Source organism: Idiotropiscis lumnitzeri, chromosome 1, assembly GCF_059441095.1.
Source record: "Idiotropiscis lumnitzeri isolate Australia: NSW breed Sydney's pygmy pipehorse chromosome 1, RoL_Ilum_1.0, whole genome shotgun sequence".
Classification (NCBI taxonomy): domain Eukaryota; kingdom Metazoa; phylum Chordata; class Actinopteri; order Syngnathiformes; family Syngnathidae; genus Idiotropiscis; species Idiotropiscis lumnitzeri.
Genome location: NC_142391.1, coordinates 29,768,121 through 29,785,986, shown reverse-complemented (window position 1 = coordinate 29,785,986; position 17,866 = coordinate 29,768,121). Strand labels below are relative to the sequence as shown.

The window sequence follows — 17,866 nt, the reverse complement described above, 5'->3', positions numbered from 1 at the left end:
AAATTAAGACAACCAGAGACTAGTGATTAATTAACTTTCCAACAACATTTTAATTCTTTATATAATTCATTAACATGAGCCTCTAGGCTCAATTTAAACTCTACGAAAGCACATTTGTTCTAAATGATCGTACGGTTCTCTCTTGTTTAAGATTCCTCGCTACATCATCACCCTGCATGAGCTATTGGCACACACGCCTCACGAGCATGTGGAGCGCAAGAGCCTTGAGTTTGCAAAGTCCAAACTGGAGGAACTGTCCAGGTAGAGATTGAGTTGTTCTCACGAACAAACATCCATCCTGTGTTGTCCATTGTTTTTAACACTGACAAATGATGCGTGTTCGTGTGGTCAGAGTCATGCACGACGAGGTGAGCGACACTGAGAATATTCGTAAAAATCTGGCCATCGAGAGGATGATCGTGGAGGGTTGTGACATCCTGCTTGACACCAGCCAAACCTTCGTCAGGCAGGGTGAGTCTGCATCACGTCAGTGGGAACACGGACCTGGGATTAAAGATCAAATGCGTAGCGTGAAACCTTTTCTTAGTGGTCTAATAGGATGGCTTGTTGCAGCTGACGCGTGCGTTAGATTGAAATACTTTTATGTTTCCTAAAAGCTTCCTCAAAATTTTCGTTTTGTACTTTTATTTCATGTCTTAAAAATCACCAGTATAGTTATAGATTAAGCTTTGATCTTGAAATGAACTCTAGTAAACCCTAAAAAGAAAAAATAATGAAATGACATTGCCAACATTCGTTAGCTTGACATTAAACAAGGTATGAGCCATTTGCTTGATCTTTTTTTTTATTAACTCAAAAACTGCCACAAGACACGACATATTTCTTAGTATAAAGAATGAGGTACCCAAATTATTGTTTCCGTGAGTTTTAGTCATGTTTTACTGTTTCAAAGCCTCTATAGTATTTGATTGCAGTTCTAGTTTTTCGCCAGCAGATGTCATTATCACTGAAGCTTTGAAGCTTCAAACCAATTTGAACCGATTGCTTAAAATGGTTCATAAAAGATCCATTTGCCCATCACTACCATCCACTGTACTGAAAATCCATCCCAAAAATCTTGAAATGATTGCACTCTCTTCAGGCTCTCTTATCCAGCTGCCATCGGTCGAGCGAGGCAAGCTCAGCAAGGTGCGATTGGGTTCGCTCTCCCTGAAGAAGGAAGGGGACAGGCAGTGCTTCCTTTTCACAAAACACTTCCTGGTCTGCACGCGCAGCTCCGGCGGGAAACTGCACCTCCTCAAGGTGACGCCACTTTCGTCACATACTTTTTTTTTTCAATTTCATTCCCAGCGTTTGACCGCAGTTTTTTGCTTGCAGCAAGGCGGCGTTTTATCCCTCATCGACTGCACTCTTATCGAGGAGACAGACGCCGGGGATGAAGAGTGTGAGTACAGTAATCTCTTGTTTTTGCAGTTAATGGGGACCAAAACCCCCGGCGAAAAGTGAAAAAAAAACATTACGCAGAGGTTGACTTTTTATTTATTTATTTATTTTTTATTAATTTTAAATTTTATTTTGGGGGAATTACCACTTCAAATACGTCACAATAAACGCCAGCTCACGGGATAAATCCACTGGTGATCTCATTGGTTGATCTCAAACCGGGAACTATTCGCGTGCCTTATATGAGTGCCCGTTGGTATGTACAAAGCCTCCGAGTCAACTCATCTCTTTAAAACAACGCGTCTTTTCACAATATGGCTGTATTTTTTTTCCTTTTTCTTTTCATTAATAATTTAGGACAAAGCCGCGAAACTCGGAAGCCGCAAAACATGAAGCGCGAAGCGGTGAGGGAACACTGTACGCCACACCTGAACGCAAGCGTTTATGTTCTCACACTACGAATGGAGGTTAATTGGCTGTCGGCTGATGAGTGAACGTTAATGAGTTTTCTTTAAATATCAGCAGCACTCTTTTAAAGGCCAGGTTAAGCTCTTTTGGCATTGACGGTCCATTAATTTTATTTATTGTGAGGATATAGAAACACACTTAAAACTGGTACACACATCTCGTCTCCATCCCCCAACTAGATTTTTTTTGTAGTGCCAAGACTGAAGATTGTCATCTTTGACTATTCTATAAAAACTGTTATATAATGATAAGCTCAAATTCGGCTCAATTATTGCTGTGTATATATGGTGAGTCTTGATTTGCAAATTGTTCACTGCTTTGCAAACTGCATCGTATTAAACTCACAAATATGTGTGCTCCACCCTCCGATGTGCATGCCTAACCCTGACAGTGGCACTAGTGTGAATCATGTGAAAATTATGTCAAGAAGTTGATAGTAAAACTGTGTCTCGTCGTCACTTGTGCCCGTAGTAGCACATTTGGAATAGAATAGAATGTATTCAGTGGACTAAAACCATACAAAATTGTTGGTTTGTACTTTTTTCTAAGTTATTGCAAATAAATATGCTAAAAGTGCTGGAAACTGTTTGAAAAGTTTTAAACGTTAATTCAAGCTTACCTTGTTGGTGCTTGCGGGAGGATAATAACGTGCATGTAATAACATTCATGTGCCACCATGTTTGCTTTTTCCTGTTTTCACCTATTTTACGATTACGTAGATGCTTTGTAGTGATATACGGTGTACTCTACCAAAAATAGCATGTTTGCAGGAGTGTACACGACCAGCACCAGTGTTATAACACAACCATAGAGATGAATAGGTTGATCCAACACACTCCTTTGAGCTTACAGCGATGCTAAGCTAACATCCATGCATTGAGTGATGTGTACATGACTAGCACCTAAAAAAATAAATCTGTAGCTATTAAAAGGTGAATGTAATATGCTCCTTTTGAGCTGTGTGCAATGCCGAGCTAATGTCAATGCTTCGCCATTATATATGTAAAGTACTATTTATGTAAAATGAGAGTGTGAACGTGTACGTAAAATAACATATAATAAGAAGTAAAAAAAAGAAAAATACTGCATACAAAATATTTGCAACAAAACATAATGCACTGTGTTATTCAATTAATGGCTTCAGCCCAAGTGTAAACTGCTTTCAACCTGATTCCCACATTGTGTGAAGTCAAAATGAGGCGACTAATTTAATGAGCACCCCTAACATGCGTCTTTCTTCTTCAGCTAAAGCTGGAGGTCAGGTGTTTGGTCAGCTGGACTTCAAGCTGGTGGTGGAGCCGGCCGACTCGGCTTCGTTCACTGTCGTGTTGCTGGCGCCCTCGCGGCAGGAGAAGGCTGCGTGGACCAGCGATATTAGCCAGGTGATACGCACTAACACACACTCACAGAGAATAACAAGAACCTCCAAATAGTGAGAACGTGTCCCCGCCGGGCTTTGTCGAGGCTTAGTGAAACGTAAACACAGACGTGGGTGCAGCTCCCTGGAGGTGAGTTCAGCTCGGCACCTTCGCAAATACACACAAGCTCCATGTAGACACAAGACAAGACCAAGAAAGTGTTTGTTCATTTCAATAATTTGGCCTCTTTTCCCTACTCCATTCTTTCTTTCGCCCCACCCCCTTTTCGCGTCTTTTTTAGTGTATAGATAACATCCGTTGCAATGGGCTGATGACCAGCGTCTTTGAGGAGAACTCCAAAGTCACCGTGCCTCACATGATCAAGTAAGTGTGTGAAGAGGAGGCGGCCATCTCTTCATGCGCATGCTGCAAAACATCAAGCACATGTGGGTGATGATGTTTTAAACATGCATTGATTCTGACAGACAAAAAAAATAACAACACTATTTTTCTTTTATTATGCTTCATTTCTTGATTATTTTTGGGTTTTGAAATGTAATCTGATTTGATATTCATTCTTTTTTTGCAATACAGTGGAACCTCCAAGGTCGAACACTTTCCGTTCCAGGACAATTTGTATGGATTTCACAACAATTTTCCCCATTGGGAATAACGGACTGAGAATTAATCTGTTCCATGGTCAAACCGGCACCATCATAAAACTTTTGTCAACCGGGCAAGCAATGTTTTGACTAATTTGGAAAACTAAGTTAACAGTAGTTACTGGTAAAACATAAAACCTAGTTGTGATGTCATTAGAACGCTTACTTTATGTGAAACAAAGTTGCAAAGTGCTTAATGTTATTGGCATACAAGTGTAAAACTAAGTCAATTACTGAAAACAAAATAATCTCATTTAAATTTCAACGTTGTTAATTGTGGTGCAAGTGTTATTATAATTCCGACCTAAAAATTATTATTTTTAATAGTGTAAACAAGTTAATATTAAGACAAACAAAATAATTGTACTGCATTTAATGGTCACTGTTGTTAATTGTTATAGAAATGTAAAAAAAAAAAAAAAGGTTTGCCATTGTAAATAGGACATGATTGATTGTATTTTTTTAAATTATCATAGAGGTAGAAAAATATGTTAACCAGTGTTAGTATTAAGACATTAAAATATTTTTTTTATTTTCACATTAATTGTGTTTTAATGTCAAATTCAGTTAAACACTTGCTGTTTAGACAAAAATATTACAGTATGTTTTTAATTTTCATTTTGTCATTCAAATGTAAAAATGGGTGTATAGTTGTTCCATTGAGTCCTGAAAGACATTCCCGTAATTAATCATTTGTTGCTTGCGGAGCTGAAGTCTCGCAAAATATCCCAGCGCAAAACCTGAAGATTTGTGCGACAAGTGCTGGCCACATTCTGACGTTGACTTGAGAGGTTTCAGTGTATCCGATTTAAATCCAATCCATTTTGAATTCAGCTCTTCTCATGCTTTGCAGCAGCAGTCACCCATGCTTGTGCGTTGTGTGTGTACGTGTTTGTGTGTGTACCTCATCAGATCCGATGTGCGTCTCCATAAAGATGATGTTGACATTTGCTTCAGCAAGACGCTCAACTCCTGCAAGGTCCCGCAGATCCGCTACGCCAGCGTGGAGCGTCTGCTGGAGAGGCTGACCGACCTGCGCTTCCTCTCCATCGACTTCCTCAACACCTTCTTGCACACGTACAGGATCTTCACCGCCGCCAGCGTGGTCATGGACAAACTGGCCGACATCTACAAGAAGCCCTTCTCTTCCATTCCCATCAGGTCACCCACTGCACACGTGCAAAAACACACACCATTGATCCAATACCTCCAAGTATACATTTACAAAAATAAAATAAAACAGTCGAAGCAGAATCTCTGCTTCAATGCTTCGCAGTGATCTTTTTTCCACAGGGATTACTCTTGTTGCAGTTGAGTAACTAAATAGATTGAGAATGTCCAACGTATACGTCTTAAAAATTAAGATAAAGTACAATTACTTGCACAACAACTTCCACACTCATTTATAGGGCTTGACTTGAGGATTTTTTTTTTTCGATTCTGATACTTGGCAGAATAAAATCCCAATAATTGTTCAGTTTATTAGGAAACTATATAATGATTAATGTAAATTCAATAAAGATATAAATTACAGGCAGAACATTTGACCGTTTATTTTGTCTTTTAATATTTGCAGAGCTGGGCACTTGACCCTTTTTTGACGGTCAGTCCCCCGCTCTCCGGTCGCTATCTTGGTACGGTCCCGGCCTTCACCCTCCGGCCTTATTCATAAAATTGGCGGCCCCCAAACCCCTCCCAAAAAATAGCGTCCAGACTAAAATTAACTTCTGGCCTTTGTTCATTGAGTCCTTTTTTGAAAATTGTCGCCTCAAAAATGGCCGTCCTAATCGTTTTGCCCCCGAGACGGACTGCCCAGATCTGAATATTTGTTTAACTTTCCAACTGAGAGCTCTTTGTCTTATGTTGTCATACGCTAGTCTATCTAAAAAATAAAAAATAAAGAAAGCCAAAAATCCCACAAAATACGGCACTTTACTTCACTCTAAGCCACCATTAGTAACATCTGCAAAAGTCGGTGTTTGGGGTTGCCACAATGGCTTTTTTCAAGTACATGTGCTTCTCAAGTTGTTATTTCAAGATGAATGTATTACCACATAGCGCTCCTTTTTTAAACACATATGTCTCATATTTATATGTACATCTCCCAAGTAAGAGTGCTTTGGCATATATGTTGGAGTCTAATATGGACCGCATGAAAGCTTTCTGTCACTTTCTCCTTCCCGCAAGCTCTAGCTGCCCTCTTGGGATTCCGACTGCATTGGATCTCCTTGTTTATATTCCCTTCTCGTATTTTCAGTTGGAACAGGCTTTTCGTGTGTGTGCAGACCCTCCTTTAAAAGTCTAGTTCACTTCCTTTGCTTGCTGCAAAAGTGTCATTATATTATTGCCACTAATTTGAAAGTTGATGTGAAATTTTAGCGGAAAGCTTTGGTGCAACTGTTGAAATAAATGTCGAATAAATGCCCTCTGTTATATTTACAGTATTGCAAAGCAGGGGTTCTCAAACCTTTTTGAGACCCCTCATAATTCATAACTTTGTAACCCTAAATTCCATGAATTGATACTTTTTTATATATAGTTAAAAATGTAAAGAAAAGTTGCAATCTTTACAAGAATTGAGACATTTTATCTGGATGACGAGTAGTAATCTTACGAGAATAAAGTTTTATTTTCCAAAATGAGCTCGCAAGAAGAAAGTCGTATTTTTATTTCAGTGAATTTTAAACATTACAACTTGTTACGTATTCTACTCTGGAAAAGACAGTCTCTGTAATGTAGACCTATACGTTCTCAGAAAAAAAAGGTTATTTTATTACATTTAAAGACAGGGGGTGCTCCTGTAAAAACTGTGACTTGGAGGTAGCGGGCTTTTTGGTTGAAGAACTTTTTAGATATGATGGAGCCTACTACAAAAACAACCGGGGGGAATCTATGACCATGCTTTTCTTCATTTTATTCTAAATGTCTAATTGTTGATACATGACTCTATGATGGTGCAGGAGTGTTTTGTATGAGGGGCCAAAAGACATACTTGTAATTCAAGATGACCTCTTCCACTCACAACTGAAACGCTCGTGTATGAGGATGTTTCATTTTTGTGAGTGTCTCTGTATTTTGCAATGTGAGTGCTTCAATTGTTTGACTGTATTTTAGTTGAATGTGTGAGAGGGTTTCAGTGGCAAGTGTGAGACTGTTTTAGTCGCGCATGCGAGTGAAAGAATCCGGAGTCCTGTGAGAGCGTTTTAGCTGCGGTAATAAAAGTGTTTCACTTTTGTGAGAGAGTGTTTTGAGTTTTAATCGTGAACATGAGATTATGTCATCAGTGTGTGTGCTTCAATACTGTGCATGAGAGTCTTTCAGAAGTTTGTGTGAGGCAGATTTCATTGAGCATGCAAGTGAAAAGACAATCAGTCGTTTGTGAGTGTTTCAGCATTGTGCATCAGTGACTTTCAGAGATTTGCATAAGATTGTTTCAGTGGTGTGTGGGAGAGTGTTTCTGTAGTGTGTACGGGAGGATTTCATTTTCAGTTATGTTTGTCCGACCGTTTTAGTCGCGCATGCAAGTAAAAAGCTTTTCAATATAACGTGGGAAAAATAATGTCGCGTTTCCAGTAATGTGTATGACATTTTCACAGTCGTGTCTTATATGTATGATAGTGAAAGAAATTGTGTTGAATTTACTCCATTTTATGCCCCCATTTTTTTCAGTGTAGTGAGCGAGAGAGGTAACCGTGACTGATGGCCCCTCATCGTTTGGCTCCACCATCTGTCCATGTCCTTTCATTTCTTGCTTGTGAACAAATGACCTCATCTGACCAGCGTTTTTCTGTGCTTTCACGTGTTGGCAACGGCAACACAACAACAGTGCTCCTTTTCCCACCCTCACTCTCCATCCAACTGACGTTTCCTTGTGCTCGCCGGCCGTGTGTCCGCCATGCTGCGTCCAAACTGCAGGGCGCAGTACCACTCATTTGACCGTCTGTCCATCTCATCCATCTGTCCTGACTACAGTCTGAAGATCAAGAAGATAGCCATGGATCCGTCCAAGTAACCAGCTTCCTCTTCTTTGTCTTTTGTCTCCTCCCTCTATGCTCCGATTGTCCTCGTCTTTCAGTCGTGCTCACCTCATGCATAGCTCGCCAATTTCGTTTTTGGATGCCTGGACATCGGAGGTGGATTTGTGTTCAGCGCGGCATGTTCTGCTCTCACGTTGAATTGAAAGCATTCTTGCATCCGTAGTGATTCACTTCAATCTCCTCTGCTGCCTGCAATAAACTTCCTCTCCTTTCCTTTACCCGTTTTCAATCGTGCCGTGCAAATTCTGCTTGTTTCTCCTCAATGGTTGTGGTTGACTTTGATTATGGCTGCATCGAGCGTGATTGTTTTGATTTATTATTGAGTTTTCGGAAAGACAGTCCAGTGGTTATTAAAAGTTTTTTTTTTTTTGTTGTTTTTTTTTAAGATGTGAAGACAATGAAGAGTGTAACCGAAAAAAAAACAGATGTTGTCCGGAAAAGGAAAATGACTAGTTGAAAACCAAAGGCAAAAAGCATCTGGACGACAGAATATTCAAATGAATAGCCCACTGTCAAAGCAACATGGCAAAGTGTAATTCTCTTTGTTTTATGTTCAATTTGACAGAAAAAGTCAACTGGGAGTGGGCGTTAACAAATTGACACCTCTTTAAAGAACTGTTCACTTTTTACAAAAATGCTGCTTTTTATGAAGTGTGTTGAGTCTCCATTCACAAGTCATCGCATAAAATCTCGCAAAACTCCCAAGTCACTTGAAACTGAAGCCGCCACTGTATTGAAAAAAAAAAACCTGTACGTTCAGATGAATGAGCCTTGGGTGCAAAGAATAGCGGCGGCCTTGGTGTTCCTCAGTCCTCTTAATGACTTTGCTTGTGTTCCACCGTTTTTGTAAGATAGCACTCCATGTTCTTTTTTTTTTTCAGGTCCTTGGAGCTGTTCTTCGCCACCAACCAGAACAACCGCAGCGGCGAGCACATTAATGACAAATCTCCTCATCTCTGCCGCAAGTTCTCCTCTCCCCCTCCTCTCTCCATCTCGTCCCGCACTTCCTCGCCCGTGCCCGCCCGGAAGCTTTCCCTGCACTCGCCCGTCAGCGGCAGGGTGGGCGGTCTGGACCTATGCAGTCCTATCTCCGGACTAAACCACAACACGTCCCAGTCGGCCGCCAGCAGCCCCACGTCGGCCCACACCCCCCAAACCCCGACGCCGACCACCTCCTCTCCTCCTCTTCCTCCTTCTTCCACCTTTCCACCACAAGACCAAGTGCCTCTCATTCCTTCGTCTCCTGAGCAGAGTCCAAGCCAGAGCACGGAGGGGGAGGACGCGCCCAAGATTGATCCTTTTTGTGGCAAACTGAGACGGAGCATACGCAGAGGTTAGTTGTGCCTTGCGTCTGGTCATTTCATGGCTAGGTGAAGCTAAACCTGCACCGTATAGTTAATACTTGCTGCGTACAATGGGCAATTAGAGTGCTGCTGCCACCTACTGGAGTGGATGTGCAATTACAATTTATTGTAGTACGTCGGGAAAAAAAAGCTTGTTCCCCAGGGTCACACGTGCCACCCTCAGCATCACAATGGGTGACTCACATCACATAAGAGAGCCGATGTCAGTTGCCACTGCACTATTCATGTTCATGTGGGATCCTTTATTGACATGACTCGGACGATGTATGATATTCTGAAGTCATTCTAGTGGCGAAATTTGCTTTAAAATGTTCTTAGTGTGAAATCGGGGCCTCGTTATTTAAACAAAGTTATTTCGCTGAATGAGTGACAGCAGGTCTGGTGAAATGACTTAGCTTATAGTAATTGAAATGGGCATGCCAATAAAAAATATAGAACCATTAGAGTGCATGTTGTTCATCTTCGTTGTTGTTTCCTAGCGGTCTTGGAGTCAGTGTCACTGGAAAAAATTATTCCCGAGTCTCCTCAAGGCAGCGAGGCAGGAGACATGTCCCCGTGTCGCTCGCCGTCCACACCGCGACACCTGCGCTTCAGGCCACCCGGAGGTCAGATTTTACATGCGCCGTGGTGCTTTGCAATGTTGTCCTTTATAAAGCAAGGAACCATATTTTGGAACATGAAAAATATAAATATAGAATTGAAAAATATATACCTCTATTTTAAACAGATTTGAAAATAATAAAGTAAAAAGCTGTGCAGCGACATTTCTTTTGTGGTTATTTTGTTGCGCATTCCAAAATTGTATGTACATGCATGTTCTGACCGGCATTATTGAACCTGCTGTTTTTCTTATGCTGCCAACTTTGAATCTTTCGTTCAACATGATGTGTTACGGCTTTTAATGTGGCGTTGTTTTATCATTCATTTTAGTGCAGTGTGAACATGTTGTATCTATTAATTATAGATGTACACTGTGGGCAAGTATGACAAAGTTCATCCTTTAAATATAACCAGTAAAAAATAAATAAATAAATAAATAAGCCCACTTCAATTCCAAAATTCCGTAAATCTAAATGAACAAAAATGTATGCTCTATGTAACCATAAATTATTTCCATTCTGACCATAAGTCGTACTGACTGTACTTTTCTATGCCTGTTGTCATCATTTTGGGGCATCATGTTGCGCTCCTACAGTCCAGTCGGGGGAGAACTCACGCTGTGCAGTTTCTCCTGCCTCAGCTTTTGCCATTGCCACAGCAGCAGCGGGGCATGGCACACCACCAGGTACTCACACACACACACACGCACACACACACGCACAAGTGGCTGAAGGCCAAGAAAGAGCGCTAGGGCACCACTCACCAATGAAATTCTGAGCTGCGATTGGCTGACAGCCAGTTCAGGGTGTCCCCCACCTGCCGCCTGAAGACAGCTCGGATCGGCTCCAGCGCACCTGCGACTCTCATGTGGAGAAGTGCTTCTGGAAATGAATGGATGGAGGAAACTAAATATTTTGAAATATATTCATACCAAAAAGCAGAAATCTATGTTGTACTGGAATACTTTATAAAGAACTATAGCGCTATATACATATTATATAGTTAATTCTGAGAGGTTGTTTTGGTCATCTTTATTTTAGGTGCGGCGTGAGGGTGCAATTTTCTTTACCCATAGAAATCCGTTAAAAGTTGTTCATAAAAGTTGTACAAAAAAAAAAAACTGCATACTTGCCCTTTAATTAATCTACATGAAGATGATGACACTGATGAAGATCTTCTCTCTTGTACAGTGTTCAACAACTCTGAAAGAACTTGCGATAAAGAGTTCATCATCCGACGGGCTGCAACCAACCGAGTTCTAAACGTACTGCGGCATTGGGTCTCTAAGCACTCACAGGTGTGTGTGCGTGCATCTGTGTGTTTGTATGGCATCCCTTCATTAAAGTCGCTGTATATTTCGTGCTCCTTGCAGCAAGAAACGGCCCTAGTTGGGCTCTAATGACCCGCGCACTTCTCTCCGTAGACGTGCGTCTCGTTCAACTCTATTGATCCGCCCTATGACTTTTCTTCAATCATATTAAACGCTTTGTTAGGCTTCCTATTACAGACACACACGCGCACTGATATACATTGTGAAAGGGCAAAGGAGCTCGTTCAAAGTGACCTTTTGGATGGCCTGACTGAGACGGAGAAAGAGGGGGAAAGTGTTCGGGAAGAGTGGAAGGTTAGCAGACGGAAATGATTTCACAGCGATGACTGATAATCAATCACAAGGGGAGATGATTTATCACGAGAGGCTTAAAAAATTATAGGGGCCACTATATTAATGAAGAAAAAAAATGCTAAATGAATAATAAACAAACCTAAACAGAAAAAATGAATACTTATTGAAATATAAAAATACATTATGCATTATAAATAGATAAACTGACTAACAGAATGTATGTGAAATGTAGGAACATGTTTCCACCACAGTATTTATGGTTTAGGGTCCCATAATTATGACATATCTAGAAATAACTACATACACAACTTAGTAATTATGATTTTTATCTCATCATTGAAATAGTATATTGTCTCTCATATTCCTGACAAAACATTTTTTTTTAACATTCCATGTTTCCGCCAGGTTTTTTTTCCATTTGTCCAAATAATTATAAATGATTCAAAATGTCCCATTTCAGCCCATATTCATTACATTTTGTACTCATAAAAAAAAACAAGCTTCCAAGTATAGGAAGAAATGAATATAAAGGAAAAATACATTTTGAAACAAATATAATGATGAAAAATGATTCTAAATAATTATAAAGTACGGCAGTGAAGGCAAAATAATGTGTAGGCAAATAAACGGGCATATGAAATAAAATTATTCAGAGATCAACATGAAACCATCCGTAAAATAAATATTATGATAGTAAAACGAATTATTTTCATCTGTGATGCTTTTCTCCCATATTTTATTTGCTTGATGACTAAAAATGTCGCTATGCTCGTATTTTTATATAACAAAAAACAAAATGAATCCAGCGGATATTACAAAATGTCATGTCATGAATTCTTTTTTAACCTAAGCAAATATTATTTGCCTTTCTGTTAACATTTACACATGAGTCCATCCTTTTGTTGTTGTGTTTGTGCGACGAGGACTTTGAAATGAACGGAGAACTGAAGATGTCAGTCATCTGCCTCCTGGAGGAAGTCCTCCGAGACCCGGACCTTCTGCCTCAGGAGAGGAAAGCCACTGCCAACATACTCAGGTACACACACACTCGCACACACGCGCACCACACACACCCACACACACACACGTGTTCTACACGCTGTTTTACTTTCATATATCGTAAAATTAACATCCCATTGAACAGTGTCAGTTCGAGTGAGCATTATTAATTCAAGTGCATTAGTAAATTTCAATAAAGTTTCACTTTTCAAATAACGTGTCCTTGCACCGCTTTTTGTTTGCTCCCGTTAGTGCCCTCTCTCAAGACGAGCAAGATGACGCCCAACTGAGGATCGAAGACATCTTACAGATGGTGACAAAGCACTCGCACGCTCAACATAACCTGTCTTTGGTCCAAACATTAGGTAGCCAAACGTAATCTAATGACATTCTTCACTCATTCTATTGTTCCCCTACTCGAGTCGGTCATTGTTGATGGCAAACTTTTCAGTTATTCTACCTCCTGTGGAGCTAAGCAACTCTTCATTTTGTTTTGAAAATGTGTGTGCTAAGAGGACTCTCTTTTGTGAAAAGGGCCTCTCTGGTCTACTTAAATATCCACACTTGTCATGTGCCCAAGTACAACTTTAATTTCCCTGGTTCCTCTCTAGCACAGCTCCCAGAACAGTGGGACCTTCACTTGTCCTCATCGAGTAATGGCCGAGAAGTGCATTTACACGCACACATACGCCCACAAAGTACAGGACCGTAAACTATGTCAGCACACACTGGTACGTCCTCCAGACAATGACCATAAAAACTATTCTTCATCATCAAAGTGTGTTATATGATGCAGTACACTGAGCCTTTGCAATTCATGGTTCCGCATTCAGATTATTAGAATTATTATTCAGTTGTTTTTTTAGAACCTACCTTCCGTTATTTGCTATATACTGACCAATTCACAATTACCTTCTAACTACCCTCAAGGGATTAAATAAAGTGACTGGTTGGTTGGTTGATTGATTGAATGAACCCAGAAAAAAACAACGCAAATGTTGTCATGTTTTTATAAAAGAAACCTCTATAATATGTACTTTGTAAAAATACACCATTTAAAATATATATTGATGACATAATTGAGTTGGATGGAAAGAATGAACCCATTTTTGCTGCTTTTTTTTTTTGCTTCAATTCAATCGAAGTTGTGCTACTACTTTAGCTGTCAAACTTTCTCAGTGAGATGCAATAATTTTAATAATTTTTAGCAGAATATTCAGAATTAGACTATTGCTCTATTAGCAGTCTACATGTGTTGCTGCAACATTTGTGTTAAAAATGTGTTGCTTACAGGGTTAGAACACTGCAACTCCTATGCTATTTGTTAGCCCTTCTATTGCATTTGGCATTGTTTGTTAGCATTAGGCTAATTGGACTGTCCTCAGGCAAGGCGATGCAATTGTTTAAATACACAATGTGTAATTCCTTTTTTTTTATGTTTAGTTTTGACAATAAAGGTCAACTGAGAATGGCAAGAAACATCTCAATGCCATTTAAAAAAATGTCAATATCTGCCTAAATTGGTTCTTATTGTGAAGAGACTCAAGTTCACGGCCACCATACGGCGCTTGTATCTCAGATTTATACTCGCAAGTTCCAGCAAAAAGAAGTACGATAACTTGTAACTTGAAAAACTCACAAGTGTCTTAAGGCACCACCGTGTCTACTTTTTGTTTATTCCCCCACTTGTCCATGTACTTTTTGTGCACATTCACATGCACGTTTACATGTGCGTGTTCAGGCTGACTGTCCCAAGGCGGAGTGTTTCGAGTCGCTGTCCGCAATGGAGCTGGCTGAGCAAATCACGCTGCTGGATCACATCGTCTTCAGGAGCATCCCTTACGAGTCAGTCATCTTCCCACCGCGCTGTCACTGTGCATGCTGAAGAAACAGTAGGACTGGATGTGTTTTCACATTACTGTATATCGCGATTTTTGAGCCAACTTGAACGTTTTAGGAAAGTGCTTTGTAAAAATAATCCAAGTAAGTTTGAGTTAAAGGCTACAATGCATGGACAATATCGATCTACCGGTCGACTTTATGTATTTCTCAGATAAGACGTGATCATTAAATTACATTTGTGTAATTTCTCATTTCCTCAGAGAGTTCCTGGGCCAAGGCTGGATGAAGTTTGACAAGACAGAAAGGACCCCATACATCATGAAAACAAGTCAACATTTCAATGATGTGAGTGTCGTTCAAAAACGTTTGTCCTTAGGGTTGCGTTTGATGTTCAAAATGGACACGGCAGCTTGGTCATTCGTTTTAAAGAAGAAGCTTCAATCCTCTTCCCAAACTTTTTACACCAAGTGCAAAAAAAAATAAAAAATGGCCCAAATGAATGAAAAAAATACTGGACTATTAAAGAATGGAATGGGCTGTACCTGGCCCACGAGCCATATGTTTCTTAACCTTTGTTATTTACTGAATCCATTTTTTTTTTTATTTTGTCCCCAGATGAGTAACTTGGTGGCGTCGCAGATCATGACCCACACAGATGTGGGCTCCAGGGCCAGCTCGATCGAGAAGTGGGTGGTCGTGGCCGACATCTGCCGCTGCCTCAACAACTACAACGGCGTCCTGGAGATCACGTCGGCACTCAATCGCAGCGCCATCTATCGCCTGAAAAAGACCTGGGCTAAAATCAGCAAACAGGTGCTCGTCACACCAGCGCCGCTGACTGAGGAGGAGCCCGCAGGGTGTTTAATAGCAATTGACCTTTTCAGGGATTTTTGGAATAAGATTATTTTGTGTTCAGATGTCTCCCTTTGGGGTTGAGTGGATATCGTTAGAGTTACAGAGAAAATGTACAAAGGTGATTGCCTATAATTGGGGGCTTGAAATGAACACCTGCCAAACCGCCAAATGTAAACAAATTTCATCAGCGGTGTGTGACACCATCACTTCCCCTCACCACCTTGTTGCACTGCGTGTACCTCGCTTTGAACAATGAAAGGCAATCAGCACAAATACTGTAACAGCTTTTCCCCAAATTTAGACTTTTAGCCACTTCAGTTTTTTTTTTTGCTGTCACAAAGCAGCAGCACCTTTCCTTGGCAAATAAATTGTCTGCTTTTGCCAAATTAGAAGCGCATGTGTGTCGTGACTGACATGGTTTTCTCCTGCTGCACAGACCAAAGCGCTGATGGATAAACTACAGAAAACGGTGTCCTCGGAAGGAAGGTTTAAAAATCTAAGGGAGACCTTGAAAAAGTGAGCCTTGTAGAAGTCCTGAACATTTCAATCAATAGCGCGCCTCGTACTGATGCCCTGACCTGACCACTTTTGCTGCCTCAGCTGCAACCCTCCATGCGTGCCCTACTTGGGAATGTACCTGACCGACTTGGCCTTCATTGAGGAGGGAACGCCCAACTTCACGGAAGAGGGACTTGTCAACTTTTCCAAAATGAGAATGGTACCCTACTCTTACGCAAGCCTCAAGTGTACTGCAATTTATACATCCAATCATCTGACAACATTTCTTCATAGATTTCTCACATCATCCGAGAGATCCGACAGTTCCAGCAGACGCCCTACAGGATAGAGCATCAAGTTAAGGTACATGACTCTCAGCTCTCAAGAGTGACATTGTTGGTGGCGTGTCGGGCTTTTGGGTCTTCATGGGGGGTGGGGGCTTCCGGGAGTTCAAAATGTATATTTAACTAATGATATGAGAAAAGAAAACACAAAAAGATATCAATCAAATCATCTCTCTCTCTATATATATATATATATATATGCACGCGCCTCACCACGCTTACGAGAGGCATTGCTGGAACATAGAAATAATCTAACGGTATTTATGTGGCTACAACAAGGGGCCTGTATTCCTCCTCCTTCCCTTTATTATTATTTCTGTGCAGGTGACCCAGTACCTCCTGGATAAGACGCTGATCATGGACGAAGACACTCTCTATGACCTCTCGCTGAAGATTGAGCCCAGGCTTCCTGCCTGATCGATAGCGCCCTTTGGCGAGCGGGAGCCTAGCCGAGGTCTACGCTAGCATGTGTTCTCAAGCGATCGAATGAAGAAGAAGAAGCCTTGGAAAGCGTTTAAGACTGGAAGCGGAATGCTGGGAACACTTGATTCAAGCCACTGGACCGCTGGTCCTCAAGGATGGCATGATGGAAATGGGGTTGAGGGTTTTGAGGAAGCGGTGCGCCGTGCCGCCGCCGGCATTCGCCATTCCTAAGCGTGGTGCCACTCGATGGAGGGAGTGGATCTCTAGAAATGTAGCATACAGAGAGGGCGTGACAGCGAGATACCTTAGCTAGCGTCTCCGTGTTGTCGTCCGTGTTGTGTTGCACCTCGTCCTTGAGCAAGAGCTTGCGCCCCCAAAAATGCTCTCCCCTGCATGATTTCACCTTACTGTGTAAATGTCTAAATGGCTTTCAGCTTCATCTCTGACTCCGCCCACTTAGCACGATGCATCTTGAGTGGGCTGCTACGGCGCACATGTCTTAAACCCATCAAATGTCATGGAGAGCCGGGGTGTTAAACTTGTTCACACCAGAGGCCGCATCTCAGTTTGGGTAACGGTACAGTTCGGTTTGAAGTTACAGTTTGGTCTCAAGTTCAAGATTCACTTCACAATCAGTACAGAAATGCAAAGCAAACTGCTTATCTCTTGTGCAACTCTGAACAGATTTAATGACTACATCTTAATTTTTTCTTTTTTGAAAAGTGGCGCATCAATGTTTTACAGAAGGGATTATTATGCTATGAAAACGCTAAAAATAGGCAACATAGTGGTCTAGAGGTTCGCACGTCCAGGCTCTAGCATTTTTTGCATGTTCCCCCCATGTGCTCTCTGGATACTGCGGCTTCCTCCCACATTTACAAACATGTATGTTAAAGTTCATTAAAGACTCAAAATGTTCCAAAGGTGTGAATGTGGCTGCGAATGGTAGTTTGTCTAGATGTACCTTGGCCTTGGTTTGACCAAGCTGTCCCTCTCCTCTCGCCTAATATCAGCTCACCCGTGACCTTTAACAGGATAAGCAGTCGAGTGAACGTTTGGATGGCACACTAATAAGAGCCTTTCTTACTGCACAGATATTCATGTCTTTGCAATCATCATTTTCAAATTTCATTGCTGTTCTGCCAAAAGCATGTCACTAGCCATGAAGTCCGCTAGCAAGAATCTGAGCCTCTCTGTTTGTTTCCAGACTAGGCACATGACTTGGGAACAAGGCAGTTACCCTTCCTTTTATCTAATATGATCTGTGTGTGAACGCAAATAATGCCCCATGATATTACTTAATTGTCCCTTCATTTGATTGTCCATATTTTGGAGTCGTTGTTAGTTTTGAGCAAAAGTTAAGTAATAAACTTTCACAGGCGACATAT

The 17,866-nt window shown here is 41.1% G+C and overlaps 1 protein-coding gene across 2 annotated transcripts in view; it reads left to right on the top strand.

Moving 5' to 3' along the window:
* LOC148344181 (ras-specific guanine nucleotide-releasing factor 2) overlaps window positions 1-17,405 on the top strand; it is a 36,392-nt gene extending 18,987 nt beyond the window's left edge. Inside the window, exons 9-29 of one of the 2 annotated variants that reach the window (XM_088294431.1) lie at window positions 152-261; window positions 353-471; window positions 1,103-1,263; window positions 1,339-1,405; window positions 3,118-3,254; window positions 3,532-3,614; window positions 4,805-5,053; window positions 7,808-7,900; window positions 8,811-9,262; window positions 9,773-9,898; window positions 10,489-10,578; window positions 11,084-11,190; window positions 12,441-12,553; window positions 12,769-12,829; window positions 14,258-14,361; window positions 14,619-14,703; window positions 14,974-15,171; window positions 15,650-15,729; window positions 15,814-15,931; window positions 16,006-16,074; window positions 16,380-17,405. In XM_088294431.1, the coding sequence (XP_088150557.1) occupies window positions 152-261; window positions 353-471; window positions 1,103-1,263; window positions 1,339-1,405; window positions 3,118-3,254; window positions 3,532-3,614; window positions 4,805-5,053; window positions 7,808-7,900; window positions 8,811-9,262; window positions 9,773-9,898; window positions 10,489-10,578; window positions 11,084-11,190; window positions 12,441-12,553; window positions 12,769-12,829; window positions 14,258-14,361; window positions 14,619-14,703; window positions 14,974-15,171; window positions 15,650-15,729; window positions 15,814-15,931; window positions 16,006-16,074; window positions 16,380-16,472 (2,715 nt within the window). In that variant the 3' untranslated portion in view covers window positions 16,473-17,405. The remainder of the gene's footprint in view (window positions 1-151; window positions 262-352; window positions 472-1,102; window positions 1,264-1,338; window positions 1,406-3,117; window positions 3,255-3,531; window positions 3,615-4,804; window positions 5,054-7,807; window positions 7,901-8,810; window positions 9,263-9,772; window positions 9,899-10,488; window positions 10,579-11,083; window positions 11,191-12,440; window positions 12,554-12,768; window positions 12,830-14,257; window positions 14,362-14,618; window positions 14,704-14,973; window positions 15,172-15,649; window positions 15,730-15,813; window positions 15,932-16,005; window positions 16,075-16,379) is intronic. The other variant, XM_088294438.1, reaches the window with a different exon arrangement.
* Window positions 17,406-17,866: the final 461 nt, after the last annotated feature.